General features: G+C 46.9%; 1 protein-coding gene across 3 annotated transcripts in view; it reads right to left on the bottom strand.

Annotated features, from left to right (window-relative positions):
• Positions 1–27,900, bottom strand: part of NFXL1 (nuclear transcription factor, X-box binding like 1) — a 1,058,117-nt gene that overhangs the window by 892,412 nt on the left and 137,805 nt on the right. For all 3 annotated transcript variants that reach the window (XR_011282282.1, XM_069631709.1, XM_069631710.1), the window contains exons 6-7: positions 21,696–21,874; positions 6,175–6,336 (exon numbers count right to left, since the gene is read on the bottom strand). Coding sequence is in view for 2 of the 3 variants with exons in the window: in XM_069631709.1 (XP_069487810.1) it covers positions 6,175–6,336; positions 21,696–21,874 (341 nt within the window). In the remaining variant the exon portion in view is untranslated. The remainder of the gene's footprint in view (positions 1–6,174; positions 6,337–21,695; positions 21,875–27,900) is intronic.

Genomic DNA, 27,900 nt, shown 5'->3' with positions numbered 1-27,900 from the left:
CCAATATCATGGTGACTGGCTCTTGGTGCATCTTGTGCACTATCTTGTTAAGTAGGGAAGTCAGAGGGGGGGAAAGCGTAAACAAATTTCCCTGACCATGTTATCCATCGACCGTTCCCCTTGGATTGGTTCTGAGAGTACCTGGAGGCGTAATCTGGTCATTGTGAGTTCTCCAGTGTTGCGAACAAGACGATCTCTGGGAAGCCTCATTCTACGAAAACGTTGGAGACAATGTCTTCGTGTAGTCGCCATTCGTACTCTGTGAGTAGTGGGAATTCTCTGTAGAGCACGTCCACCAGAAGATCGAGTTCCTCTGGAACATGTTGCGACAAGAAGAACATCTTGTGCCCGATAGCCCACTTCCATATGTTCTGGGATGGTTTGTATAACCCTGGAGAGTGCGTGCCCCCTTGCTTGTTCAGGTAATACATGGCTGTGATACTGTCCGTGAGGACTAGTACTGTCTTCACCTGTAACTGTGTCTGAAAGGCCTTCAGGGCTTTGAACACTGCTAACAGCTCCAAAAGGTTTATGTAGTTGGATGCTATTGATGGGGACCAAACGCTGTGCGCCGTCTGCTGAAGGAGGTGAGCCCTCCCACCCTGTGAGAGATGCGTCCGTAGTGAGAGTGGCTTCTACTGCTGGGGTGGTGAAGGTTTTCTCCTTCGAAAGGTTCTCCCTCGACCACCAATGCAGAGAGAGAACGAGGGCTGCCGAGACAAGCACTAGATTGTCCCATTGTCCGCTGGCCTGACACCATTGGCTGTTTCGCCACTCTTGCATAGGGCGCATGCACAAAGGTGCGTGTGGGACTAGTTAAATGCAGGATGCCATCATTCCTAACAGTTGCATGTCTTTGCGTACCATCACCTCTCGACTGGCTACATAGTGAGGGATCTGAAACAGCGTGTTGGAGGGGAAGACGAGGACGTCTTCTGTCTGAATCAGAGCCCCGAGAAATAGTTTGACTTGGCTGGGGTCTAGGCTGGACGGCTACTCGTTTATTGAGAATTCCAGACTAAAGAGAAGATCTATCATCTTCTGGATGTTTGAAAGGCATGTTCCGTACGAATCCCCTGTCATGAGCCAGTCATCGAGGTAAGGATAAACTGGGATGGATTGAATGCGCAGTTGAGCTGCCGCTACTGTCAGCACCTTCGTAAATACCCTTGGGGCTGTGGCAATGCCGAAGGGAAGGACCTTGAACTGATGGTGCTTGTCCTCTATCATGAACCTCAGGTATTTTCTGTGCGCTGGCAACATTGAAATAGGAAAGTATGCATCTTTCATGTCCAATGTCGCCATGTAATCCCCCTGTGTTAGCAGAGGGATTACCTCTCGCAGCGTTATCATTCGAAATGTTTGTGGTTTGACAAATGTGTTCACTGAGCGCAAGTCTAGCACAGGGTGCACAGTGAGATCATTTTTGGGTACAAGGAAGTACACTGAATAAATATCTTCGTTTACCTGTAGAACGGGGACAACTTCGATTGTGCCCTTTTCCTGCAGGATCTCAACCTCTTGCAGTCGGATCTTCAGATGTTCTGATGACAAACATCTGGACTTTGGTGGTCGGTATCGAGGTGGTCGGCTGAACTGGATACAGTAACCGTGGGGGACGGTCTTGAGCACCCACTGGTCTGTTTTAATTCCCTCCCATGCGTGGAAGAAAGATCTTATCTGTCCCCCGACCAGGGAGGCATGGGAGGGGACCCAGATCTGTGAGTCATCTCTGATTGGAAGCCAGGGAGCCTCTATTGGTGGTACTTCGACCCCTTCCCTTGCCACAGCACTGTCCTCTAGGCTGATACTGGTTTGAGGCAAAAAAACAATCTGAGGGACCTCAACGCGTGAGGGATTTTGGGTACACTACACGTCACATTAGGTATAGTGTTACAGGAACGCCCATGTCGACATCCCCTTTCGATCCTCGAAAGACAAGATGCAATACTCCACGATTACCACTAGATGTCAGACTATATGCACAGCATGTGAGTCTAAGCAGATTTATAAGCATCAGAAATATATATCAGGACCCAGGGACAAGTGCTCAAAATGCCAGTCGCCAAGGATTCATCAAAAAAATTAAAATTAAAAAAAAGACAGGATGATTGTGTAATTAAAAAGGACCTTGGATTAGCGATGGACCCAGATAGATGAAAAGAAGAATCGGTATACACAGGATGAGGAACCACCAGTAGCAATCGAGAAGGCACCAGGAAGATGCAGGAACCTGACAATTTGGGAGGTACTAGGGGGATGCCAGCCAGCAAAGAGCAGTCCCATAACAGGGGCAATGATTGGGGGCGTTCCAGGATGGCCCAAGACGAAGCTGAGCCTGTACTAGTGGTGACCCACCACTCCTCTAGGCAATGGAGCCTCCCTACCATGCAGCATTTTTCTAGGAGGAGTTACCAGGGAGGCACATAGCAACGACCCAGAAACTTCCCTAGCATGGGAAATCCAGTCAAGCCAGCAAGGAGGACCCAAAGAAGGGTAAGAAACTGTCCAGGGAGGGTCTCCAGCAGCCAGGGAATAAACCAGGAGCAAGCACAAAGGGGCCAAGGTCCAGCCAACATGGCAAAACCTAGTACTCAACAGCAGCAGCCACCAGCTTTGTGGCAATCTGCAGCAATCCAAGTAAGAATCCGACGAACGCAGTGTTTCCCAGAAAAAAACACATTCACTCAGGGGCTGGCGAAAATCACACCTCCAATCACACACCAAACAGGTACGCATAGGTTTTAGTGGACAGCCATCAGGCTGCACCTAAAAACCTCCAAACTACTTGTTTAAATCCAGGCTAGGCCAGTTTAAACCACTCTGGATCATTCAGGGTTGGGTTCAGAATGAGCCCATGTCTCAAAAAGGCAATTTTAGGCTTGCTTTGTGGTCCCCACAGACAAAAGGATGGACCAAAACAAATGAGTATTTCTGGTGAAGCCGAGGTTAAATTGCAGCTGCCACCAGTCTTCACTACAACAAAATTATAGGGTTATAGAAGTCATCCATGGACCACTACCTCGCAACACACCCATATTTTCCGGGTGTTATCTGCTCACACACTTGTAAGGAGAGTCTCTATCGGTCTCATATGCAATGCCTATTTATTTATTTATTGGTTATTTGTTAGGCACTTATACAATAGCAACATTGTTTCAAAGCGCCCACACGCGACAGAGTGGGGACAGGGGAGGGAGACAATGAATTACATCAAAGGTAAATAATTGAATAGTACAAACAAATAGACTAACAGGGAGGAGAGATTAACCTACAATGCCTTGCAAGTGTTCCGAACTTGCAAGTGCAGGTGCAGGGGGAGGCAGGGTAAGGGATAGGTGCTGTGGTGCTTATGGAGAAGTTCTTGGGGTGAAGTGCTAAGAAGAGAAGAACGTAATTGCAACATCCCGTGGGCAGGATGAGTCAAGTAAGGGCAGTAATATACAGTGGCCGGGATGATGAGATATGGGAGGGTCAGGGCATGAGGATACATAAGGGCCCTGCACATCAGCCACACTACTGTATGATTAACAGGGAAGAGAGGAGGAGAAGGAAGAGGTAAAAACGAAGGTCTTGAGGCTTTTCCGGAATTTAAGGAAGTTCTGCTCAAGACGCAGAGGAAGAGGGAGGCTGTTCGAAAGGAAAGAGCCTGCTTTTGCAAACCGTTTCACACGAAGGGAGTTGGTGCCAGCGGAATGCATGAGTCTCGAGGGGGAGTATTTAGTCAGGAAGCGTTGAGGATTGAGTGGTCCCAGCCCCAGATATTGATATTTTATTTCTATCGCGCTCGTACACAAGTGTTTCAGAGCGCGACAAGGCAAGGAAGGGGAACAGGGGAGAGCAAAACAGCGATCTTACTAGGCCCAGTGACATTGAGAATGCGCAAGTGCATGGGAGAGGGGGAGGGGAAAAGTGCATGGAAGGGGGAGAAGTGGAAAGTGTGAAGCAGAGGAGAAACAGATAAATAACAATAAATAAATAATAAAGGCAACAAACAGTTTTAGTGCAGCCAGCAATTTGCAAGTGCTAGGTTTAAGGAAGCAGACAGGATAGGTCTGATAAGTGCAGGAAGAAAAAGGGGGGGGCTGTATGGGTACAGATACAGACCCCAGTGCAAGGGGTGGCCCGGAGGCAGTGCGGGAGGGTGGCAGGGTGAGCAGGTACCTGGTCCCGGAGGACAGAGGGTGGCCAGGTGCATGGTGCCAAGAGAGAACAGACCAGCAGGGGAGAGGGGGAGCGAAGGCAGAAGAAAAGGAAGGTCTTGAGGTGCTTCCGGAACTGGAGATGGTTCTCCTCAAGTTTTAGAGTGGCAGGGAGGCTGTTCCAGAGGGAGGCCCCACCCGAAGACAGAGATCTATCCCCAGCTTGTTTCTTTGAAAAACGACTGACCCTGAGGGAGTTGGAGGTAGAGGAGCGAAGAGCTTGAGAGGGGAGGTATTTGCGGAGGGATAGCTGAAGGTATTTTGGACCCAGGCCCCAGAAAGCCTTGTGGACAATGCAGAGGGTTTTGAATTTAATCCTTGCATCCACTGGGAGCCATTGGAGAGATTTCAGGGCTGGAGAGATACGATCCCAGGGCTTGAGGCCAAGGACAAGTCTCGCAGTCCTGTTCTGGATTAGTTGCAGAGGGCGGAGAGTAGAGGTAGGGAGATTTAGAAAGAGGCTGTTACAATAGTCCAAGCTAGAGAGAACCAGAGCTTGGGATACCAAAGGCAGAGTACCTCTGTGGAGGTGCAGTCGGAAATTTGATTTTTTAGAGACCTCAGAGATGTGGGCGGAGAAGGAAAGGGTGAAGTCAAAGACGACCCGAGGTTCTTAGCCTCGCAGGTGGGTGTAGGAGGAGGGCCAAGGGAGGCCGGCCAGAGAGTGAGGGGAAAGGATGGTGAAGGTGTGCCGATGAGGAGGATCTCCATCTTGCTGGCATTCAGACAAAGATCATTGGCGGCACACCAATCTTGAATGGCAGTTAGGAAATCAGAGATGAGAGAGGGAGAGGAGGTGGCAGAGGGCAGCCTGAAAATGAGTTGAGTGTCGTCAGCGTAGCACTGGAAATTTGAGCAGAAAGTGGCAATGCAGTGGGCGACAGTTGCCAGGTATTGGTTGGAAAGCCAGGGCGAGAGGTTAGACCCCTGGGGAACACCACAGGTAGAGAGGAAGACAGATGAAAGGAAGGATCCAAGTTGGACCTGGCAGGGTTGATCGGAGAGGAAAGAGGTCAGCCAGGCCAGAGCCTGATCAGTGATACCCAGGTTTTCACGGAGACGGTTGATCAGGATGGTATGGTTGACCGTGTCGAAGGCAGAAGAGAGATCAAGGAGGATGAGGACCGAGGGAATGTTAGCGTGAAGGTTGGAGAGCAGATCTTCACGGATGTTCAGGAGAGCAGTTTCCGTGCTTCTGGCAGCTCTGAAGCCAGACTGCTGGTCATGGAGACAGCCACCAGAATTGGAATGAAGGTTAAGCTGAGAGATGGCCAACTTTTTCAGGAGTTTGCCAAGAAAGGGAGTAATGGAAATTGGGCGATAGTTAGCTGGACAAGAAGGATCAACTGTGGGTTTCTTGAGAAGAGGATGCACAAATGAGTGCTTCAGAGGGGAGGGGAAGGATGCCGAGGCAAAGGAGTGGTTGCAAAAATCACCAAGAGCCGGAGTGAGGGTGTCAATGTGGTCCTTGATGGTTTTAGAGTAACAGGGATGAACCTGTTTTGACGAGGCTTTTCATAGATGGCCTTGTGGATGACAGAGGGATTTGAATTTAATCCGTGCTGAGAGCGGGAGCCAGTGAAGGCTTTGTAGGGCAGGAGAGATGCGGTCCCTGGGCTTGAGGCAAAGGATATATTAGTTATATTACTAGTGTTGTGTCTTCAAACACCAACTTAAAGACCTTTATGGAACTTTACAAGTAGGTACTGAATATGCAAGGCGCAAGTATTTTCAATATTCATGCCTGTAAATGTAAAATGCAATGATCAGCAAACGCCAAAGCTATTGGCTTTGCCAATGCTCGTGTTATTCAAGGTTGGAACAAGATGTTTTAATAAACAAAACAACTTTTCAACTTTATTTTCAGCCAATTACTTGAAAAACAGTTCAGTATTTGGTCATGGTTTACGGTGTAGAGGTGAAATTACTTTTTTCGTATTGTAATGCTTCCCAAATTAGAAAATACATATACCTTTGTGACAAGGGTTCTCACATTTGTGCTGCTCGCATTGCAATTTCCGTCCGCAGGGTAGCTGACAGGACCACTCCTTGGCGCTGCATCGCCGGGGTACTGGTTTCGCCTTCTTACAAAAGCAAGTTGTTGTGACCATTTTAGGACAAGGAGGGCAAGGGCCTACGTAGCAAGAAAACAAAGTAATATCAGTACAAGAATAATTATCAATGGACTTAATCCAAGTTGTGACAAGACTTTATATAGTGCTATCCTGCTACAATGTATCCCATTGTAATTCATTGGAAACATCAAAATAAAAGGTTTGAAAAAGCTGGTTCAATTCTAATTACGCAAGTGTACTAAAAGAGCTGTAATGGATTAGACATTAGCTGTTTCAATTGAGCCACCACACACACAATAAGACATTACTTCCACATTCACCTTGCCAGTAACCACACTGAATGGAGATCCCTTCCACTGATTGTAAAGGTGAATTTTACAGAGCATAAGAGGTCCTGGATAGCAGATTACTGTATATGTGAAGTATATCACAAGTTGGGCTACTTCATGTTAGAAAGTCAGTTTCATGGTCCTACGTCGCGAAATAATTAAAAATCTTATTATTAGGTATAAATAAAATGTGTCCTCCGACAGAAAAAAGTTCCAAATCCCATAAATTTAAGAATGTACCACCAAGCCACAATAATGCTCAAAGTGAAGTACCATTAGTCAAGGCTAATATGAAGGTTATAATACATTTGGGTGACAGAATTAGAGACTGCAATAGCTTGTTGGTTCGAGGATAGGGTTAGAGTGAACTAGTGTTTGGACTTCTTAAATAAAAAGAAGGAGCACTAACAACTGTAGAATGTTACCAGAAAGAATGTGGTTGGCCGCAAACTGATGCAGACGTATATTAATATTAGTGGCAGTGCACATTTTATTGAAGCAGTCAATCCTTTGTACCCCACACTGCAGCCGCTTACTAATGTTTTGTGTCTTATGATAGGTTGCTGCCTACTGTTGGTTCAATATACACTAATGAAAATGATTAACTTGGTCATTCATAAATATATATGTGCCGGGAGTTGGATGTCTCCAAGCTATCCATCCTTGAATGGCAATCATTTGAATATCCATTCTGAGGCTCAACATTTGGCAACACATTTGCCCCATACCTAGGGGACGAGATGGGTGTTGTGGGCGCCCCATTACCACAGGAACCAGGCTCCAAAGCAGCTACCCCATCCCTCCAACCCCTCACCATTGAACTATCCTGTCAGGAGCGTACAATAAAGAGTCAACATGTTTGAAGTGGGTGTTGCATTCTCTTTATGGTGTAGTCCCTCCAATAGATGTTCAGCCAGCCTACGATATAGGTCCTCACTCCGCACAATGAACCTGTAGTGGTCAGTATGGAGCTTGCTCACGAAGCATTGGGTTTAGAGCCTAGTGAGAGAGATGGTCACTCTCTTCCTCACTCAGGATCTGGTGGGTGCCACCTAGACAGCCAATAGCGGCTGTGCCCAGCAAACTGTCCCCCTCCACAGACACATCCGGCCTCACCACCTGGGCCCATCCTGAGCTTCGGCCATTCTACGCTACATGTCCCACCAACAGAAGTCCATTAAGCAACTCTGCTCAAGACACTATGCTCATGCTACCAAACCTGCCACACTCTTGGTTTCAAGCTTATGAACTCCAAAATTTAATCAACTGATCTAGAATAATTTTTCTGAAAAATTATCAATACTATCACAAGACACATTTACACAATCGAATTAACGCCATGCAGGCCTGGATCGCGTAACTAAAAACGTCATCCAGCAAGTTGTACTGTGGACATTGGGGATCTTATGTTCAGAATTTTGCCATATTCCATGGTGTAATCCAGGATCTTTATTATACTGCACCAGTTCTAGGCTACATGAATACCTTATTTTGTGCTAACATCTTAAAGGTCTCAGTCTGGGAGCAAGCAGAAGCAGGACAACCCCAGGCAGGCAGATTCCTTTGTTCTCTGTACATCCACCCCCACCTTAGAACTGCTCCAGAGACGACCCTATAGGATCACTTTTACTAGCAGACTTGAATGGCAGACTGCCACAAACTGACTTCCAAGTGATTGTCATTAACCTGATACACTGCTGCCATTTAAAGAGCAGCTGGGAACAGTACAATTAGGGCATGCAAACGTTTCAAAGGGACATTGAACCACAGAATTGAGTACCATAAAAATAGTATTCAACCATCCTAAAAAATACTCAACTATGCTACTGGTTTAGTGGATTTTGCAAAGCCTGACCAGTATTGTCCATTTGCTGAAAGCAGTTCCAGTTGGTGCAGTGCATTTTGACAGGCTATTCAGTGAATGTCTGCTAAGGATACTGAAAAAAATTTCCAAAGCGCTTGCCAATGGTATGCACGTATGAATCTTAGAAGAATTCCACAATGTTGGACAAATACAGAAGAAAATGGTTAACAGAAAGTATCTTTTGAAGCTGAAAGTTGAAAAAAAACATAACATTACAAAGAGGGCTCCATCTAACGTTTCATAATGCCCTGTTTGTCAAGAGGTGTTACATCACAGAGTGTTAACAGCTGTCCTTCAGTTACAGAACCACAAGGCCAGCTTTAGCAGGACAAACAATATCAGACAGGCACAACTATAGAACATCTTGACCCATCTAATATATCCCGGTCCTATACCGTATCCTTTCAGGGCTGCTATCAACCATGGCCACCTCACCGAGTCAAACGCCTTGACCGCATCCAATGACACTATGGCCAACTCGCGCGGGTCATTCTCCGTTTGGTCCATGATATGGTGCAGCCTCCTGTGATTGTCAGTGATATTCCTGCCTGGAACATAGCCTGTTTCATCCGGATGTATTAATTTACCAATTACCCGCTTTAATCTATTTGCCAGCACCGCCGTGAGTATTTTGCTATCTTGGTTAAGCATGGATAGCGGCCTATATGATCCACAGTCCACATTCGGCTTCCCCGGTTTCAAGAGTGGGATGATCACTGAGAGACTTCGACAGCTCCCCCTGTTCATAGGCCTCATTGAACGTGGCCAGGAGCGGTTGGAGTAACTCTTGCTTATACGCTTTGTAAAATTCGCTAGGTAATCCATCTGACCCAAGATCTCCTGGCCCATGTCTTCTCCCACGTCCTCATACAAAAACGTTTATAGTATTTGTGGAACTCCTCATTTACCCCCTCCTGGGTATTGTGGATCTGGCCATCCGCATCCCTAACTTCTATAATCACCTGCCGGGGTGTCTCATTTTTGTATAACCAGGCCAGTAGTCTGCCGGGTTTGTCTCCACCCGCATGTTGCCTCTCATATTTCTTATAATTTAGCTTACATAATCTATCCCAGAGTTCGTTGCTGGCCTTTTGCAAATCTCTCATCTTGGCACTGTCCTCTCGTGTGGTTACCCCTTTTCGCATCAGGTCCTCCAGTTCCCTTTCGGTATCCCGTAATTTTTGTTCTATCCCCCCTTAAGAGCCCTTTAAATTTTGATATGGCTACCCCTCGTACCACCACCTTAAATGCCTCCCATACTGTTCCCATAGATCTTACGCTTCCTGTATTTATATCGAAATATTCCACTATGGCCTCCCTCAGGTCTTCCCGGAATCCCGGATCCTGCAAAGCCTCCGCTCTGAGTCTCCACGTCGGGATACGCGCCCGGGGGGGGGGGGCGGTGTCGCCATTCCAGGACCAAAGCTGAATGGTCCGACAGTACTCTAGCTTTATATTCTGCACCCACCATTTCTCCCGCTATCTCGGCAGAGGCGAACACGTAATCCAGCCTAGTATGTAGATCATGTGGCGCGGCATAGTGTGAGTTTTGCCTGTCCTGAGGGTGTAGCCGCCTCCACACATCCTCCAAACCAAGCTCTACCAGCAGTGTCCCCAATACTTTGGCCGCTGGCCCTGGTTTCGATGTCTTGCTATCTGACCTGTCCCTCCCGGGGTCCAGGGTGCAGTTAAAGTCACCTCCCCACAGTATTGCTCCACCCAGCAGGGGGCTAACCCTGCTATACAGGGACCGAAAATAGGCTGCAATATCATGGTTGGGGTGTACAAGTTTATGATGCTCACTTCTCTGTTTTTGAAGAGTCCCACCACCACCACCACCATTCTGCCCTCCGGGTCTATTGTCGACCGGAGCAACTGAAACGGCACGTGCGGTGCCACCCATGTCACCACCCCTCTCGCATATGCCGAATATGTGGCTCCTGTAATGTTGCCCTTCCATTTCCTCTTCACTACTTCTAGTTTCTCTTTCGTGAGGTGGGTTTCTTGTAGCAATGCTACATCCATCCTCATCCTCTTCAGATACATCATTATTTTACTGCGCTTCAAATAACTGTTAAGGCCCCGCACATTCCAGGTCACTACTCTGAGGTTACCCGATGCCATTGTTGCACTGTCTGCTCACATCCCTCCCCTCCCTGTATCCTCTTCGGTGGCTCATGATCCAGCTCATCCCCCCGCCCCCCCAACTTCCCCAACTCCGCCCCACTGCACACAACTGCCCCCAGCCCCCCTCCCTACCCAACCCCAACAATTGCCCAGCTCCATCCCTGGATCTCAGGCCCACCCGCGTCTGGTCCTGTCTCGTGATTCCGAGTGCAAGGACCCTGCGGGGCGTCACCAAGCTAGTAGTGGCCTAACTAAGCGTAACGCTATGGGGGTTCAAGGGTCGTTTCCCCAGAGCTCCCGCTCATATGATTGGGATTATTCAGTTCAGCCGGATTTTACAAAAATATGCAGTCTAAGCAGCACCATCCCGAGTCTCATGCAGTGCTATATTCTAGTCCCAGTGTCTTGCGCTCTGTCACCGAGGATGCCACAGCCACATGTTACTTATCTTCGTCAGCTGCTGTCTGGATATCCGATTCCTGGGGGCGACTCTGCATGTCTAGCCAGTCCATAGCGTCCTCTGGTGTTTCAAAAAACAAAGTGCGGTTCTTGTGGAACACCTTCAGCTTGGCCGGGTAAAGCAGCATATATCTCTGACCTGTTTCTCTCAGTCTTCTTTTCACTGTTCCGAAGTTCATTCTGCTGCACTGTACCTGCAGGGTATAGTCCAGGTATGCGGTGATTTTGGCGGGCCCCCTCTCAATCGTCCCGCCCTTCCGGAAGAATTCAAGTATCTTTTCCCGATCTCGGTAATTCAGAATTTTAGCAATCACTGGCCTGGGAGAGGCCCCTGGGGGCGGTCTTCCTGTCAAAGCCCTGTGCGCTCTTTCCACCGCAAACCCCTGGGTTAGGGCCCCCCCCCAGTTATCTCCTGCAGCAACATGGTTTCCACAAATTCTGTTGGGTTCGCCCCCTTCCATTCCTTCCGGCAGGCCAACTATACGGATGTTGATGCGTCTAGCATGTCCTTCCGCTTCCTCCGCTCTATTCTCCAAGTTGCCCACTCGCTGCACCAGGGCATGTATTTCCGATCTGTGGGTGGCGCAGTCTGCTGTGTTTGGGGCCATATCCTTCTCCAGGTTTCCAGTGCGCTCTGCAAGCGATCTCACGTCTTGTCTAAGCAAATTCACATCCTCCTGGACCGCTCCAGATCTAATGCCACTTTCAGTTCGTTCATAGCCAGGCCCAGTTTGGTCTCCCAGGCGACTTTAAGGTCCGCAATTGCCGCCAGCACCTCCTGGATAGTGCCTGGGGCCTCCTTCGTCCCAGTGGTGGTTTTGTCCTTGCTTCGGGCTGCCTCCGCCCCGGTTGATGTCATTGCACAAGCCTCCAACGTGGGCTGCTTGCTCTTCGGTCTTACTGTTTTGCTCGACATTATGCCGTATCGCCCGCGTGTGTGTTGGTGCAGCCGCCTCTACTGCGAGGGTCTACTTGGTGTAGTACTGTTTCGGAGGCTAGGGCTTGGTAACCCCGTTGGGGGACCTCCCCTGCTGCCCGCTGCACGCTAGGAATGGGCTGTGTCCTCCCACGTATGTGCGCCCACTTGTTCCCATTCAGCTGGCCTCTGGTGGCTGGAAGATTCTGCTCTTCCTACCCCTTACTGCGCTGGGGTCCGTCTGGGTCTCGCAGCCTTCAGGCTCACCGCCATGTCTCGGGCTTCATTGTGCTGCCCAGTGTCTGTATTAGCGCTATCTCGCCCCACTCATAGGTAGTGGGGCCTCCTCGGGCTCGCTCCCATGCAGGCAGCTTATGTGTGTTGTGCACCATGCGCACAGCTCCTGGGATGCAGTGTCTTTATTCTTACTATTGTTGGTCTCAATTTAGTTTCATCTCTTTTTCTCCTTTTTTATTTTTATTTTCCCAAAAAGCTTTCTCTTCCCAGAGGGTCCCCCCACAGAGTCACGCCTCCAGCAATCCAGCCTCAGCCCCGAGCGAGGGGAATCCCGTGCGGCGCCCCCCCCCTTCCCGGAGTCACCTCCGCCGCTTCATTTCACTGCCTTGTGTCTCCGAGAGCCGCTACATTTGGGGAAGCTATCCCTTTCGTTCTTTCTGCACCTCACGTCGGTGCGCTTCAGTCGGGGCACTGCTCCGTAGTGTCTGCCTTCACAGGGGCTGACACCCCTGACTTGTACGGCCCGCCTGGCTCACACCCTCCACGAGCCCTCCACAACTGAGCATCCCGCTAGCAGCACCCGGCAGGCATCGCCGCAGCTGCTGTGCCTTCAAAGCGCTCGCCGCCTGTGGCACTCCGGCGAGCGCTGCCTCCGGACACCGGCTTCTCACTGCTGCCGCACCTCGACCAGGGCCAGTGCTCCACTGCTCATGCAGCCCCCTCAGCTTTGTCCCAGCGGGGGGGTCCGCAATCCGGGGTGCATACATCCAGGGCTGCCTCCAACTCAGCTCGTGAAGTTCGTCACCTCCTTCCACTGTGTGTCCCCGGCGGTGAAGTCCGGGGTCCTTTACCTTTCGGCTGTATCTTCCAGAGTCAGTGCTTTTCTCTTCAGTCCGACCAGCCTCTTCCAGCCGGGCTCAGCGCTGGTCATTCGCTAGTGGGGTGTGTTTATGCAGCAAAGCCGCAGCGGATGCCCCCACAGTGCCAGCCATCTTTATCCGCACTGATGTCCCGGTCAGTTTATGACCCTTTGTGTGCCGCCACCATTTTGGTAGCCCACAGTTTCGGGCGCTTGACTTATTCCTTTCGGCCGCAGCTTCCCTTAATCACTGTCAATCAGCCTCGCATTGCACACGGTGTGTGCCCTGAACCTTCATGCATCTCTGAGTGTGCCGCCAATCTGCCATATCGCCCGCATTCTTCCTTAATTCCAAGGATCGGTAGAGGATCTGCGGGAGCCCCGGAGAGATGCGTCCCCTCACGCAGCCATCAAGCCACGCACCCAAGTGGAAACATACTTGTTTGCCACAAGGGTATTGCGAGTCACCATCTATCTTTAACAGTGAAACAGATGGATCTAAGTAACATACAGACAGAAAGCACCGTTCCACATTATGCAGACGACATTTTGATTTGCAGTGAGACAGAAGATCAGTGAAGGAGGGACTGCATGCACACGCTGACAGTGTTAGCTGTCAAATGGTACAAAGTGGAGCAGGCCAAACTACAGTATTGCCAGAAGCAGGTGCTGTACATTGGACAGATGATATCCAATGATAGCTGACAGATTGCCCCAAAGAGAGCAGAGACAATACGCAAAACACACCAGCCAACGACAGTGAGGGAAATGCAACAGTTCTTGGGGTTGTCTAATTACAGCAGAGCATGGGTCTTTGCCTACAGCACATACACAAGGCCACTAATGTGCGCTATAAAAGAGGCAAAAGGGGAACAAGTGGGTGCTGTACTGCAGCGGAGGATTCAGTTTGCGGTAAAAATACACACTGGCAGTAAAAAGTAAACCACTGCCACAAGCCATTTAAAATATGTTAGTGTGACAGTGGGATAGGGAATTACCAAGTAACCCCCCAGCACTCCACCTATGGTGATGTGTGCTGGTCCCACAAAGAGAAAGGTAAGTAAGACAGGGATCATCTTACTATTCTTGGGAAAGGTAGTTCACCCAAGAAAATGAAATTAAACATTCCGAAAAGTCCAAGGTACTGCTTAGTGGCACTGCACCCAAGGTTCTGTGTGTCGCCATGCACAAATCAGATGCCTATGGACTCCATAAACAGTAAAACACAAAAATCCTAGTCAGGAAAAATACATGAGAAAGTGAGAAAAAGGTCCCACTCACTCAGGAGGAAAGTATCACAAGCCCTAAGTCCAGCAAAAGAGCTGGGGGTCTCTAAGGTTGAGGGAAGTTAGCACAGAAATGAAAATTCTCCCTAACACTCGGCCCACTCAGACTAAGGCACAGTAGGATTTAATCCACTCCTGGATGAATCTCCTATTCCAGTCAGGCATACTGTCTGGAGACATCAGCATAATGGTAATTGTATCCAGACCTATGCTCTATGGTGAAATCAAACCCCTGGAGGCTGATAACAATTTAGCATGTTTACTCTTCATTTGCATTAACCATCTCAAGGGTTGGTGGTCAATTTGAATAAGGGAAGTACAAACATACAACCATACAAGTATGGCCTAAACCTCTTCAATGACCATACAATGGCAAAACACTCACGCTCTATGGTTGCCCACCTTATTTCTCAGTTCTTCAGCTTTCTGCTGATGAAGCAAATAGGGTGCTTTCTGCCTTGCTCATCCAGTTGACTCAAGACTGCACCTATCCCTGTATTGAAAGCATATGTCTGTACTATGAAGGATTGGCTATAAGCAGGGGCTCTCAGGACTGGAGTTTTGCAGAGAGCTTGTTTCAGCTCTTCAAATGCATTGGCATACTCCTCATTCCATTTGACCTTCTTGGGGAATTTTGGAGAGGGGATGACATTCAAGGGAGAAGCTATGGTCGCATAGTTCTCTATAAAGTTCCTGTAGTACCCAGTGAGTCCTAGAAAGGCTCTGTCTTGGGTTCGAGTAGTGGGGGTGGCCCAGTCTTATACAGCCTGTACTTTGCTACGCAAGGGCCTAATCTCACCACCTCCTACCTCATGACCAAGGTAGACCTCTTTGCTCTGACCAATTTGACATTTACTTACCTTTATTGTCAGATGGGCTTGTTCAAGAGCCTGCATAACAGATCCAAGGTGATGAAGACAGCCTTCCCAAGAGGGGCTGATCGCTGCAATGTCATCCAAGTATGCCATGCAGATGTCCTCTAACCCGTTAAGAACCTGGTTCACTATCCTATGGAATGTAGCAGGTGCATTCTTTAGTCCAAAAGGCATAACCCTAAACTGGTATGATATGATATGATAGGTCATTTATAACGCGCCTAATACCGAGAGGTTTTTTAAGTGCGGACCCGGGGATCGAAAAGCCCCCTTGGGTGGAAAATGCAGTTTTCTCCTTGGCATGGTCTGTCACTGCTATTTGCCAATAGCCTTAGGTCAAGTCAAATGTACTGAGGAACTTGGCAGAGCAAAGTTTATTCACTGGTGCATCTGTCCTTGGTAAAGGATGGGCCTCAGTCTTGTTGACTGCATTCAGAGCACTATAGCCTATAGTGTAAGCCACTGCCACCAGCCTTTTAAAGTACGTTAGGGTGGTATGTGCTGGTCTCACAAAGAGAAAGGTAAGTAAGACAAGTATCATCTTACTATTCTTGGGAACGGTAGTTCACCCAAGAAAATGTAATTAAACATTCAGAGAAGTCCAAGGGACTTCTTAGTGGCTCTGCACCAAAGGTGCTGTGTGTCACCATGCAAAAAGCAGATGCCTATGGAGTTTGTCAGACTCCATGAACAGTAAAACACAAGAATCCTATTCAGAAAAAATACATGAGAGTGAGAAAAAGGTCCCACTCACTCAGGAGGAAAAAATCACAAGCCCCAAGTCCAGCAAAAAAGCTGGGGGTCTCCAAGGTTGAAGGGAATTGGCACAGAAATGAAAATTCTCCCTAACACCTAGTATCCCCCCTTCTCTCTGCTCCTGTGACTTTCTAGTCACAGTGACAAACCTACAGTTATGGTTGGTGGGAGTGGACGTGTTCTACCAACTTTTGTGCGATTTTCTACAGCAGACTGTATTCACAGTCTCAGTTGTGCACAATGGAGTCACCTATGTTCGAACATGGTGGCTCCTTTCTTTTTACGCCATTTCTCATGTGGTTATCCATTGTTAGCCCTTCTTCTACCATTCTGGGAGTGGGAGGTTTTTGTGTGAGTTTTGCCTTTGGCAGGAACCCTTGGGTGTCCCAGCCTAGGCTCCAGTGTGTCTGTAAAGGCAAGAAGCAGGAGAGGAGGTTAACACTCCTCTGTCCTTTGTCAGAGTGCCTGAATGGAACCAGTTCCCACTGGGGGGGATTGGCTGTCCTGATCGGACAGCCACCCGCCCCTTTCTGTAAACTGCTGGGAGAGTTTGCAAAGGAGTGAATGGGAAATCCGAATAAAAGGTGAGGTTTCTGAGGCAGATTGCAAGTCTACCACTGGAACAGAATGTCTGAAGCTGAAGACTACCAGAGAGGCCTGAAGATCCTGCCAGTAATCGTGAAGCGAACACTGCTATCCTAATCCCGTTATTTTATCGACAGAGGAGCTCTGAAGAGGATAAGCTCTTCCTTTTAGCTACTGGGACCAACCAGCCCAAAGACGAACTGCAACTCGAGCCATCCCAAAGCTGCTGTGACCTTCCAGGGCTGAATACCACAAATACCAGGGGACCTCTGACTCATTTGCAATGCAACGTCTTTGCCTGGACTAATCTGCCCAGAACTTTGTTGCGCTCCAGTTGGACCTTAAGAGGCACAATCCCACTCATAAGTCCCCTCACTAGAGTGCAGGACTACAGAATTGAAGAAGATCAACTGGCCGATAACTGTCCTTTGTTGGAGCTAATTAAAAGGCGTCAAAACCCGCCGACGACGTGGGAGACCGAAGAAATCCATGGCAAGGGTCCTCTCTCGCGACTGCTGCTGTGACATCCCATTCACAGTCCTTCTTTTCATCACCAGACTGAGGAATCAGGAGACTGGGTCCATCACTGCTGCACAGGAGAGAATCCAGCTATGTTTCTTCTTCTAACCTAAGGTACTGTGGGTCTAACGGTAGAACTTACCTTAAGCCGAAAAGTCGCTCCAGTGTGAAGGATTACAATAGGGCAGCGCACAATTAGAATACTTTTGCTTTATTTCCTAGAATTCGGATTGAGCTGGCACCCAACCCGTTTCACACCCCCTTTTACAAATACCCTGAGTCACAATGGACCATGAACCAGACCGGTGGGTGGTAATACAATATTTATTTATTTTAAATTCAAATAAAATCACACAAATGAAATATTGGGCAGCAATCACCAATGGGGTGATAATTACACTGTATAATGATAGAATACACTTAATTTGACCTTCTACTATAACATCCAAAGCACAAAAGAATGGAAGCAATTTTACTGTTCGGGTAGATAGAACCCAGTTGAGATTTCCCCCTGCATTACTCCTTTAAGCCCCTATTAATCGAATTGTGCGTGGATAGAAAGGGGAAGCAAGGGGTCACGTATACTAGGCAGCACACAAAATTAAAATCCGACCTTCCCCCACGAAATGGGAGGCAGAATCGGATTTTAAAACCTTTGCAATTGCATAAAAAATAGCACTCGGAATTTCTAAATATTTAATTTAAATGTGCGGTTAAATGAATGAGGTAAATATGAGTTAGAACAGTATCAGGGATGTAAGAACACTAGCAACTACAAGGCAAGGTACCAACAATGGGCATTCTGTTCAAAAATCAACTTTGAAGTGACAACACAGTGCAGCCAAACCACACGCATAGAAATTGCACTTTCTTACTTTCACAGGTTTAAATGTCAAAACGGTTTAAAAAACGGGTGAAATAAGACAGAATCGGAATGTGGTTTTTATGCTGAATGACAGATGCACATCACAGGGATAATATGCAAGTGAAAGAGTGACTAAATTAATGACGGGATGAGATTTTCACTGGGAAATTAAATTCGGTTTTAAAAATAAAAGCAGTTGACAGAGAAAATCAGTTTGGAAAGGAGAGGGAAAGTTTCACTTAAACTAGACTTTAGTGGCTAGAAAAGAGAAAAGCCACCCGTGAATAGAAAGGTTACGCTGCAGTTGTAACCCTTCACGCAGTGTGCCTCTTTTTATGGAGAATTTATTTAATCAAAATATAATACTAGGGACTTCCAAATGGCAGAAATGAGTGGATGAATGGCACTAACACTAGCAAATCAAGGGCAGGATGCAGAGAGAATTCTGACAGTTCTAAACAAGTTATCAGGGTATTGATGGGATTACTTAGAAGGTGGAACAAAGACAAGGTATCAGGATGGGCTACGCTATGTGTCGCTATGGGATGGGGTTACACAATCAGCACTTGAGTTTGGGATTTGGGTCAGCTGACCGGGTTTCTGGACTGAAAATCTGGTCACGGCACAACGGTGGGCTCTCCTAAAGAAAACAGCTGGGCCTGTCTGGTCATTGGATAGCGAGGGTATAGCTGGCATGCAGGTAGTGGGGCAAGAAGCCGGTCTGGTCACAGGATACTCTCAAAAAGGGTACCACAGCTTTTCCCCCTTTCTCCCCGAGTTATTGGGATTTTCAGTGGGGTTTCTTTTTGGATCAGTGGTACTGCCTGGATAGTGTCAGCTATGCTCTGGCAGTGGAATCTGGAACTCTGCAGGATGAATATGGAATGTCTGGATATGCAGGAGCTGGAAAATTCAGAAGAGTGTGTGTCCTTTGTCTCTGTGAGCCTCCACCTTTTATAAGGCGGGTGACATCACAGGATTTGTTGTGGGGCAGAACTAAGCTAGACCTATCCCTAAGAATCGGATAGGTCAGCCTATGTTGTCGCCTACGCCCTAGAAGCAGATTGGACTGAAGGCGGGGACTCAGTTTTATGGGGTTGTGTTTTTATGAGATACAGAGCCATGCCACAGTCTTTTTTGCCAAAAATCAGTTATGACATAAATCGTACATTTTTACAGTTGTGGCACTTTTGCAAATCACATAGGTAAATGACATATTCCACATACAGCATAACATTCCAACTCCCAGGTCTGTACGACATTGTTTCATCCTAATCTTTCGCAATTTTTGGTACTATTGTAGGTAATATTTCACCTACAATTCAACAACTTTGTACATGTGTACATATGATCATAGAGCATGTTTGCATTGATTTCCAAAATTACACCATGGATACTTTCCCCATGATTTACCCTATTCTGCCGTTTGCATCCCCCATATGCTAGGGGAATGAACAATGTTTTGTGTTAATGCCACCAAAATTACAGTTAAACTGTTAAACTGTCGCATTTCTGCATCTTCCGTTTGCAGAGATAAAAGTCTTAAAGTTTATTCATTCCGAACAGTCTTTTGCCCTAGATGGGTTAGCTTCTGTCTCCCATAAAAGGAAATACTTCCAACCCCCAGCAAATGTCAGGCTTTAGCCAGTCTGAATCAAATGTGGCTCTGAAGTTGCCTTTGAAGCTCCCCAGTTTAAGTTGGGCAGAGGTGTTGCTAACAGGTCACACCTATGTGTACCAGAATCCATTGTATCAAGCTGGAGCACTGCCAGAGAGTCTGATAAGGGTGTTACATCTACCACCCTTTCCTATTCAGATGCCTCAGGGGCTGTCCACTTGAAGGGAGCCACATCCTGTTCCCAGGAAGCCATGTCCTTTGAAGCCAGTGCCTGAAAAAAAACCTGTTTTGCAGGTTTCATAGTAGATTTATTTATTTGTTTTTTTCCTGAACCAGAAGCAAGTCTGTTGGAATTAAATATCCTATATATGTTTCAACACAACCCCCCCCCTCACCTTTCTATGCAAGGACAGGGCCTTAATTCAACATTTACTTTCAAACAGACATTTTTTTGTTTGCAAAAAGCAACAATTTTTACACGTGGTTAATATTCCTTGGCTGTCACTTCACAATGCGCTTTTCTCTTACATCTAGATCCTAAACATTATTTGCAGCCCTAGTCAATTTCTCATGCACAGAAATCTGTTCAAAGCAAGGGTCCAATGAAACCGACATGAGCAAAAAGAGAGAGAGCTTCTCATCAAGGGTTTATCTGTGTCATTTTGTTGCAAAAAGGAAAGCGTTTTGCGTACAGTTTGAAGTGAGTTTTCTTTGCTATTTCACAGATCTTGCCTGGCACAGCCTGTCATTCGATAAGAAATGCCCCCTTTTTCTGAAGCACCACCTGAATATGGCAGGACATTGATGGGTCTCACTGAAACAAACTGCACTGTTGAAAACGGTGGAAAAGAGCATCAGAGCGCAGTGATTTTAAATGTAAAATATTTCCTATTTTCCCAAGGGGAAATTTTGAGCTAGTGGCAAAGCAGCAGTGCTTTTCAATTCTTTTCTTTGGTGCACATAAGGAAAACACTGGCAGCCATTCTCAGGGTGTTCCATGTTCCATCTCGCCCCATGTGTGCTTGGCAAAGACAGCGCAGCCATCATTTTTGTAGCTGCAAAACACAGTTTTAATGCGAGGCAATGGTGCTCAAAGGAGCCAGTGCAGCCAGTCTGCTGGTACTGATGAATTGCAGCTTGGTGATGGAGGGGAATTCTGCTGGGTTGGTAAATGTACCTCACAAGTGTGACTGGAGTGTTTTACACAGTGTTTGGGGGTCCAACCGTACCTCCAGCCCAGGCCTTACAGCTTGTCCTTTGCAGAGTCCCTATAACTTGTGTTATCTTGCTAAGCAATTCTATTTGAGTGACTAAAGTAACCTGAAGCACTTTACCATTACAGCTGCTACATAAGACCTTTGTTCCACTCCTAGACTGACATATGGATAGTTAGGGATTGGACTTGCAAAGCATTAGAAGTCTTGAAAAACGTTACTATCAAGTGAATTGTTGCTAAAGTTTGAATAACCCTCCTTTTCCTTCCCACAGACATGTCTGCTGTGACTTTATTATCTGAATGCTATTACCGTTTATCTGTAATCCATGAGAGTGTGCGACTTCGTACAGACGTCTACTAAGAGTCAGGACCTGTATACCATGGAATAATTTTATAGAGTCTTACCTCAAGTGGACTTTAGGAAAATTCCCCTAACAGAGAGAAAGAAACAGGAAACGGCTTGGCTTGAGGAGGAGGAGCAAGTAGGTGACCATCAGCACATTGGGGAAGGTGCTATATAAATACAAATATAAATACAAAACAAGGCATTATAGCATAGCCTGAGATTAAACCCAAGATAAAGGGAAGGAAATGCCTTTAGCTGTATAAGTCAACTAGGGAGGATAACCCAAATGCTGTGGCTAAGACAGACGTGAGGTCCTCAGATAAGAGTATAGATTTGAGAAGCTAGGGCAGAGCAGTATTCCCAACACAAGAGGACCCTGATATCTCAGAGGCTTGAAGGAAAGGGGATTGGACCAAGAGCTTAAGACATAATTCAAATACATATACACACTGATTCTCAGCATTCAATTCTCCATTTATAAATCCTGACTTCCCCTTAAAATGTGTTTAATACATCTGCACTCCCCATTAACTGTCTGAATATTACAACATACATGATTACCTGGGTGGCACAGCAGGAGGCACTTATGCCCACATGGAGGCTTAAATTCTTTCTCACACACTTGGCCACATGAGTGAGGTACAAGCCACGGGTCCAACGGCGGATCTTCCACTTTTCCGCAATAGCAGTAGTACCTACTGGGGGTTTCATAACGCTTGTACTCATAACGACATTTAGGGCTAGAAGCAGAAATAAAGTAAATATTACAATATATACTTCAAATTAGTATGTGTGTCTATGTTCATTTGAGATAAACCAACTTATTACATTAAATACTATATCACATGAGAATAGATCAAATCTATATGGTTCACATTATAACAGTGAATCAGTACTATCATTTGCAAACTTGTGAAATCATATAATGAAGGCCTGTATCCGCAACTACATTTCATAAAATTGAGCAAGAATCATTGAAAGGAACACACAAAAGAGTGGGAATAATACAGAAGTGGCCTTATTTGGTTGAACACAGGCTGGGGACAACTTGAAACAAAAATGGTAGCCATGCTTCGCCCAGGGTTCCAATAAGGTAAAAAGTCCCTGGCATCAGTATAACAGTCTTTCAATCCGGGGTTTCCTCATAGCAATACTCACAGTCTCTAATAGCCGAGGAGGCATGGGGCATCAAGTGTTCTTTCTTGGTTCTGTATATAGTCTTTTCCTACTCTGCCAAATACCCTGACCTCGTGGGAAGCCTGTACAATTTTGGTAGTGACCGAACAGAGTCTAGGAGCCATTAAGCCCAGGCCTTACCAAGGGTAATCCACATGGACGGGTCGGTACCCTGGGAACAAGATCTTCTCTTCAACTATTCAGGACAGTCTCGTACCTGGGGAAAAGCTTCACAGTCCTTCTCTGCTCCTAGCATTTAGATCCTCACTATCTTGGGACACATCCTTCATGCCTCGCCATGTGCTTGCTCCTCCTCCCCACCTCCACTCTGTTCCCTTATGTGTGCAACAGTCCTGGTCTTCTGCCCCTTCTTTTCTGAGTTTTCCTTGGAATACTCATCTCCCCTGCTCTCCACTGTGTTGTTTCTCCAGCCTACTGGATATGTGCCTCTTCAACTCTTTACTGCTCTGGTCTCCCTCCAACTCCTGTCCATTATATTCCTCTCTTCTCTGGTTCTTTAGCTTCTTAACCTTTCCCCTCAGTCTCCTTCATTTCCTCCTGCCCCACTGATACGTCCTCTACAATCGCCACCACCTCCTCCTGCTCCTCCTTTTCCTTCCTTCCGCCTCTCCAACCTCTTCTCCCTTCCTCCAACTTTATATTCACTACTCTGCAGTTTCTCACCAGTATTCCCCTCTTCTCCAGCTCTTTATGCCCCCAAACCACCCCTGCACTGCACCTCCATTCTTTCTGGACTCCCATCCCACAACCTTCTGACCATTTAGTATCCTGTTATAAAGGGCATGTTCCGTCTTCCTGCAGGATATGCACTTGCTCAAATATGTTCGGGTGCATGCACTTTTGGACTGACATTAGATGGGTTAACGTACACAGGTGGGCTGCTTTCCCACCACTCTTCGCCACCAGCACCAGGCTTCCCCTGCTATGTGGATAAAGTCTTTGTAAAGCGGTCCACCATCAAAGCGCTCCACGTTACGCCTGTGAAGAAAAAGTCCACCAAATAGGAGCGGAATGCTCCACAAGACTACACTCCGCTCCCCTCTAGCTGGTAATCTGCATTAAGTCAGGTGGTTTCTATGTGCTGAAGACTGCGGTTGTTGCCTCTGATGCACTGTGTTCTGCACAGCAGTACTTGCCAATACAATGATGGTGTGACTGAGCATTAATATTTAATCTCCTCTTTCTCTTCACACTGTATCAAGTTTACTTTGTAGGGGTACCTGGCCATGGTGCCGGTTCTGTCAGAGCTCCAGGAGGTGGCAGAGAAGAAAAGGATTCATAATTGTAATAATTGGTTATTTATAACACACTTAATACCCAGAGGTTTCTAAGCATGGACCGGGATATCGCTCCTGTGTTGCTCCGAGTCGTCTTGCTTCCAAGGCGAGCACGTTGCCCGTGAGCTACATTCCCGAGACATAACGATGAAAAACCTCCTTCAGAAAACCTACAAAGAGTAGACCATGGCAGCATGCAGAAAGTAAGATGTAACCCTTTAAGGCAGGTCACAGCCGGCTCACGGCACACAAAGGTTGTGACGTGCAGCAGCTACAGGCATGGGAGGCAAGAAGCAGAAAACTCAGGAGTTCTATTGTTTTGCTCTAGCTCCTTAAAGCAATTTAGTGTACAGAATGCACTAAGTAAACTCGGAAAAAAATCAGGTTCAATCACTTCAGATGCAGTGAATACCTCAGACAGGGAGGCTATGGAGCTCCTAGGACGGCATGCACTGATGTTTCAGCACAGGAGGCCAGGAGGAAGGTGAGGAGGACAAGACTCTCCAGAACAGAGAGAAAGAGTTGCTTAGGGAGGAGGAGAAGAAGTGGAGGAAGTCCCGCAACAGGATCATTAACATTGTCCTACCTCTCCAGGTTCTTTGAAGGCAAGTTCAAATAAACTAAACTCCCTCATTTAGTATAACCATGATGCCAGTCAAATAAACGTACCATTGCAGGCTCTGGAGAGACGCAGTTTGTATTTGTATTGTGTTTATTTGTATAGCGCGCCTGGACCAAAAGCATCTGGGCGCATATCTTAGGTTACAGACAGACAATTTACAGACAGAGAACAGGTAAATATACACTGTGGTATGTACAGGCATGATATATAACGCGAAGGTTCAATAAATTAGTGAATGGTCCAAGTACAGTCAAGGTTACAGAAAAACATACAAGTAAAACACAATGATGCGGTCACAGTACATGCAGAACAAGGGCAGCGTCAGGAGCAGAGACAGAGGTATCTCAAATGTCTTGAGCCACGAGCCACAGTTTGGTTTTACTCTTGAAGGATTGAAAGGAGGGCTCTGCTCTAACAGAATTAGGCAAGGTATTCCACAATTTGGGGGCTAGGACAGGGAAATTCAACCCGCATGCTTTTTGAAGATTGAATCTGAGGAGGGAGAGGCTATGGGCTTGGGCAGCTCTCAGGGGTCGGTGGAGGCGTGTGGTGTAAGTCGGTTGACCAAATAGGTAGGGGCCTGGTTAGCCAGACACTTGTGAGTGAGGGCAAGCGTTTTCAGGGAGATTCTTTGCGCTACCGTGAGCCAACGTAAATTGTGTCTATGGTCAGATATATGCCGATTTCTAGGAATGTTGAGGGCCGCCCTAATAGCATTATTCTGTGTTACTTGCAGTTTATTTAGTCCCTAGATAAGGGGCGCTACAATAGTCAATCTTAGACATAATGAGTGTTCTAGCCAGGGTAGTGCAGTTGGCAGTAGTCAAGAAGGGAATGCAAGCTGTGAGGAGTTTGCATGTATAGACAGATGCTGAGCCATCAGCATTCGTTTGTCTAGACAGAGATAGTGTAGAGTCATGGTAGATTCCTAAGGTTTTGGTGTCCTTGGAGACCTCGATAGCGTTGTCGTCAAGGGTGAACGACTTGAAGGAAGGGTAAAGTTTGTTAAGACGTTGGTGGGATGCCAAAATAAGGAGTTCCATCTTATCATTGAGGCAAAGTTTGTGTTGAGCCATCCGTGCCTGAATGACCATATAAACATTGTTCAGGGATTTAGTGTCCGCTGTATAATCACCAGTGATAGTGATGAGTATCTGGGTGTCATCAGCCTAATTGGTGTAAGTGACACCCAGATAGTCAAGAACATCAGAGTGGTTTGGTGAACACGTTATAAACTGTCAGTGACACGCAAGATCCTATGGGGGGACGCCCCAGTGAATGGTAGAGGGCTCGGCAGATACTAATGGGGAGAATACCCGCATAGTTCTGTTAAGTAGGAAGGATCTAATCCATGAGGTGGCAGAATCAGAAAGGTGGGCAGCTGCTTTAAGGTGTTGACAGAGAATATGATGGTTGACCAAATCAAAGGCTGCTGAGAGATCTAGTAAGAGTAGCAAGCCCAGTTTCCCCATTGTCTTTCAGCACCTCAAGCTGAGTGTTTAGGTCGATGAGGGCGGTTTCAGTCCCATGCCTCAGCTGGAACCCAGATTGCCTAAGGCCAAGGAGTTTGCTGACTTCCAGGTAATCCTGGATCTGCAGATAAGCAGCTCGGTCCAGTATTTTAAGCATAAAAGGGACCGTGGTGATGGGCCTGTAATTTGTTGGTATGCTCGGATCGAGGGAGGGTCTTTGAGAGGGGGGGATGACCCAGGTGTCCTTCTGGTTATCCGGGACTATGCCTGTTTTGAAGGACAAGTTTATAAAGGCGGTAATGAATGGGGCTGGATCATGTGAGTCCTCCTTAATAATAGGGTCAGGGCAAGTATCACCTTGACAATTAGACGGTTTGAGGTTATTAATGATGCTTTCAACTTCAGCGATGGTAAGTGGAGAGAAAATGAATGGTTTATGGTTGAGAGTGGCCCGGGTGTTTACGCTAGTGGGGCGGTTCAGTAGCTGGTCTGTCTGCAGGCAGTTTTGCTTAGCTTTGATTTTGGATTGGAGTGTGGCAATTTTATCCAGAAGAGCTTTTGTATGTTCGAACACCATGTATTAACTTTAGTGCCGGAGTCAAGGGGCGTTGCCTGGATTCAAGTTCTTTCAAGATGTTGAACAGCTCGTTAGTATTGGAGTCTGCTTGTGTGATACGCTTGTTGTAGATATTTTTTTTTTAGCTTAGAAGATAGCCTCTTTATAGTTGAGAGATGCTATGATGAGGCTGTCCTTGTGGACATCAGACGGATTACTTTTCCATTGGGTTTCAGCATTTCGTTTTTCTTTTCGCAGCACTCTCAGGTGGGGCGTAAACCAGGAGTTGAGATGTGCACGTGGTTTAGATTTCCTGAGTTTGATTGGGGCAATGGAGTTCATTGCTGGGAGCATAGTATGGTTGTAAGTAACAAAGTACAGTGGGGTCAGTGCATGATTGGGAAACTTTGTTCAGAGTGGGAAGGATAAGTGGAAGTAGTTTATCACTTGTTATGTCCCTTTTGTATCTAGTATGCAAAGCGGGAGCAGTAACCTGTTTCGGGCATTGGTTAGTTTTTATGTTGAAGGTGATAGTATGATGGTCTGACCAGGCGCAAGGTGAGTTGGTCTGTAGGTTGATGTTACAATTAGAGTCGACTAGCCAGTCGAGTGTCCTCCCCTTAATATGGGTAGGTTCTTGGATGTGGTGAATGAAGGACAGGTCCGTTAAAGAATTAGCGATGTCAGCCGCATTAGGGTAGTTGGAGTCATGGAAACCCAAGTTAAAGTCCCCCAGTAAGATAATTTGCGATTTGGTCTTAGATTTAGCCAATAGTAGGGATGTAATGTCATCCGCGAAGGTGGCGACGGGACCGGTTGGTCTGTAGATTAGGTGTAGGGTGAGGTGAAATGGGAAGTTTGACTGAGAGTAGCTCAACTGAGGGAATCTGTTGATTAGGCATCGCTCTGAGGCCAAGTGAGTTTTTATGGATACAGGCGACTCTGCCGCCTCTCTATTGATTGGTGTTGCGGTTCCATCTAATGATTGAGTAGTCAGTGGGTATGGCGAGGGAAAGTAATGGTCCAGAGGCTGCGTGTAGCCATTTCTCTGATATGGCGAGGAAATCGAGATCATGAGTAGTGATAAAGTCTGCAATGTCCAGAGCATGGGCAGGGAGGGGCCTAGGTTTGACCAGGCATCCCTAATCAGTGTATCTTTGGGGGTATGGGATGGGTGGTCATGAGTGGACAGTGGAGGGGAGGTGGTGGACCCAAGGTGTCTCTGGCTAGGAAGTGAGGTTTGGGTCCAAACATTACACAATAAAATGCCCAGATGTAACAGTCAAGAAAATCAACAGAACTGAGAGCCCAGAATGTCAAGTTCAAAAGGGCTTGTTTCACAAAGTAAAAGTGCCAGGGGATTAAGGTAGACTGGAAATAAATTCAAAGAAAGCAATAGTGAGCAAAGTCTGCTTTTTTTAAAGGACTCTGGGTAAGTACTTCCCTCACTTTCCCTGTGCTCTGTCAACCAGCGGTCAAAACAATGCCACTCTTGTGTTTGGGATTTTAGGTGCCGGAAACATTTTTCTTTGCTTTGCCGGATCGTTGCTCTTTCAGTTCACTTGTCAGCATATCACCATTGAAAACGTTGAAGCACTTCAGGCTCATGGGGCCCTTAGATTGTGACATTAAACTAGACCAT

The sequence above is a fragment of the Ambystoma mexicanum genome, chromosome 6q (genome assembly GCF_040938575.1).
Source record: "Ambystoma mexicanum isolate Mex_15411 chromosome 6q, UKY_AmexF1_1, whole genome shotgun sequence".
NCBI classification, from domain to species: Eukaryota; Metazoa; Chordata; class Amphibia; order Caudata; family Ambystomatidae; genus Ambystoma; species Ambystoma mexicanum.
The sequence above is the reverse complement of the archived record's forward strand: the minus strand, read 5'-3'. Positions and strand labels throughout refer to the sequence as shown.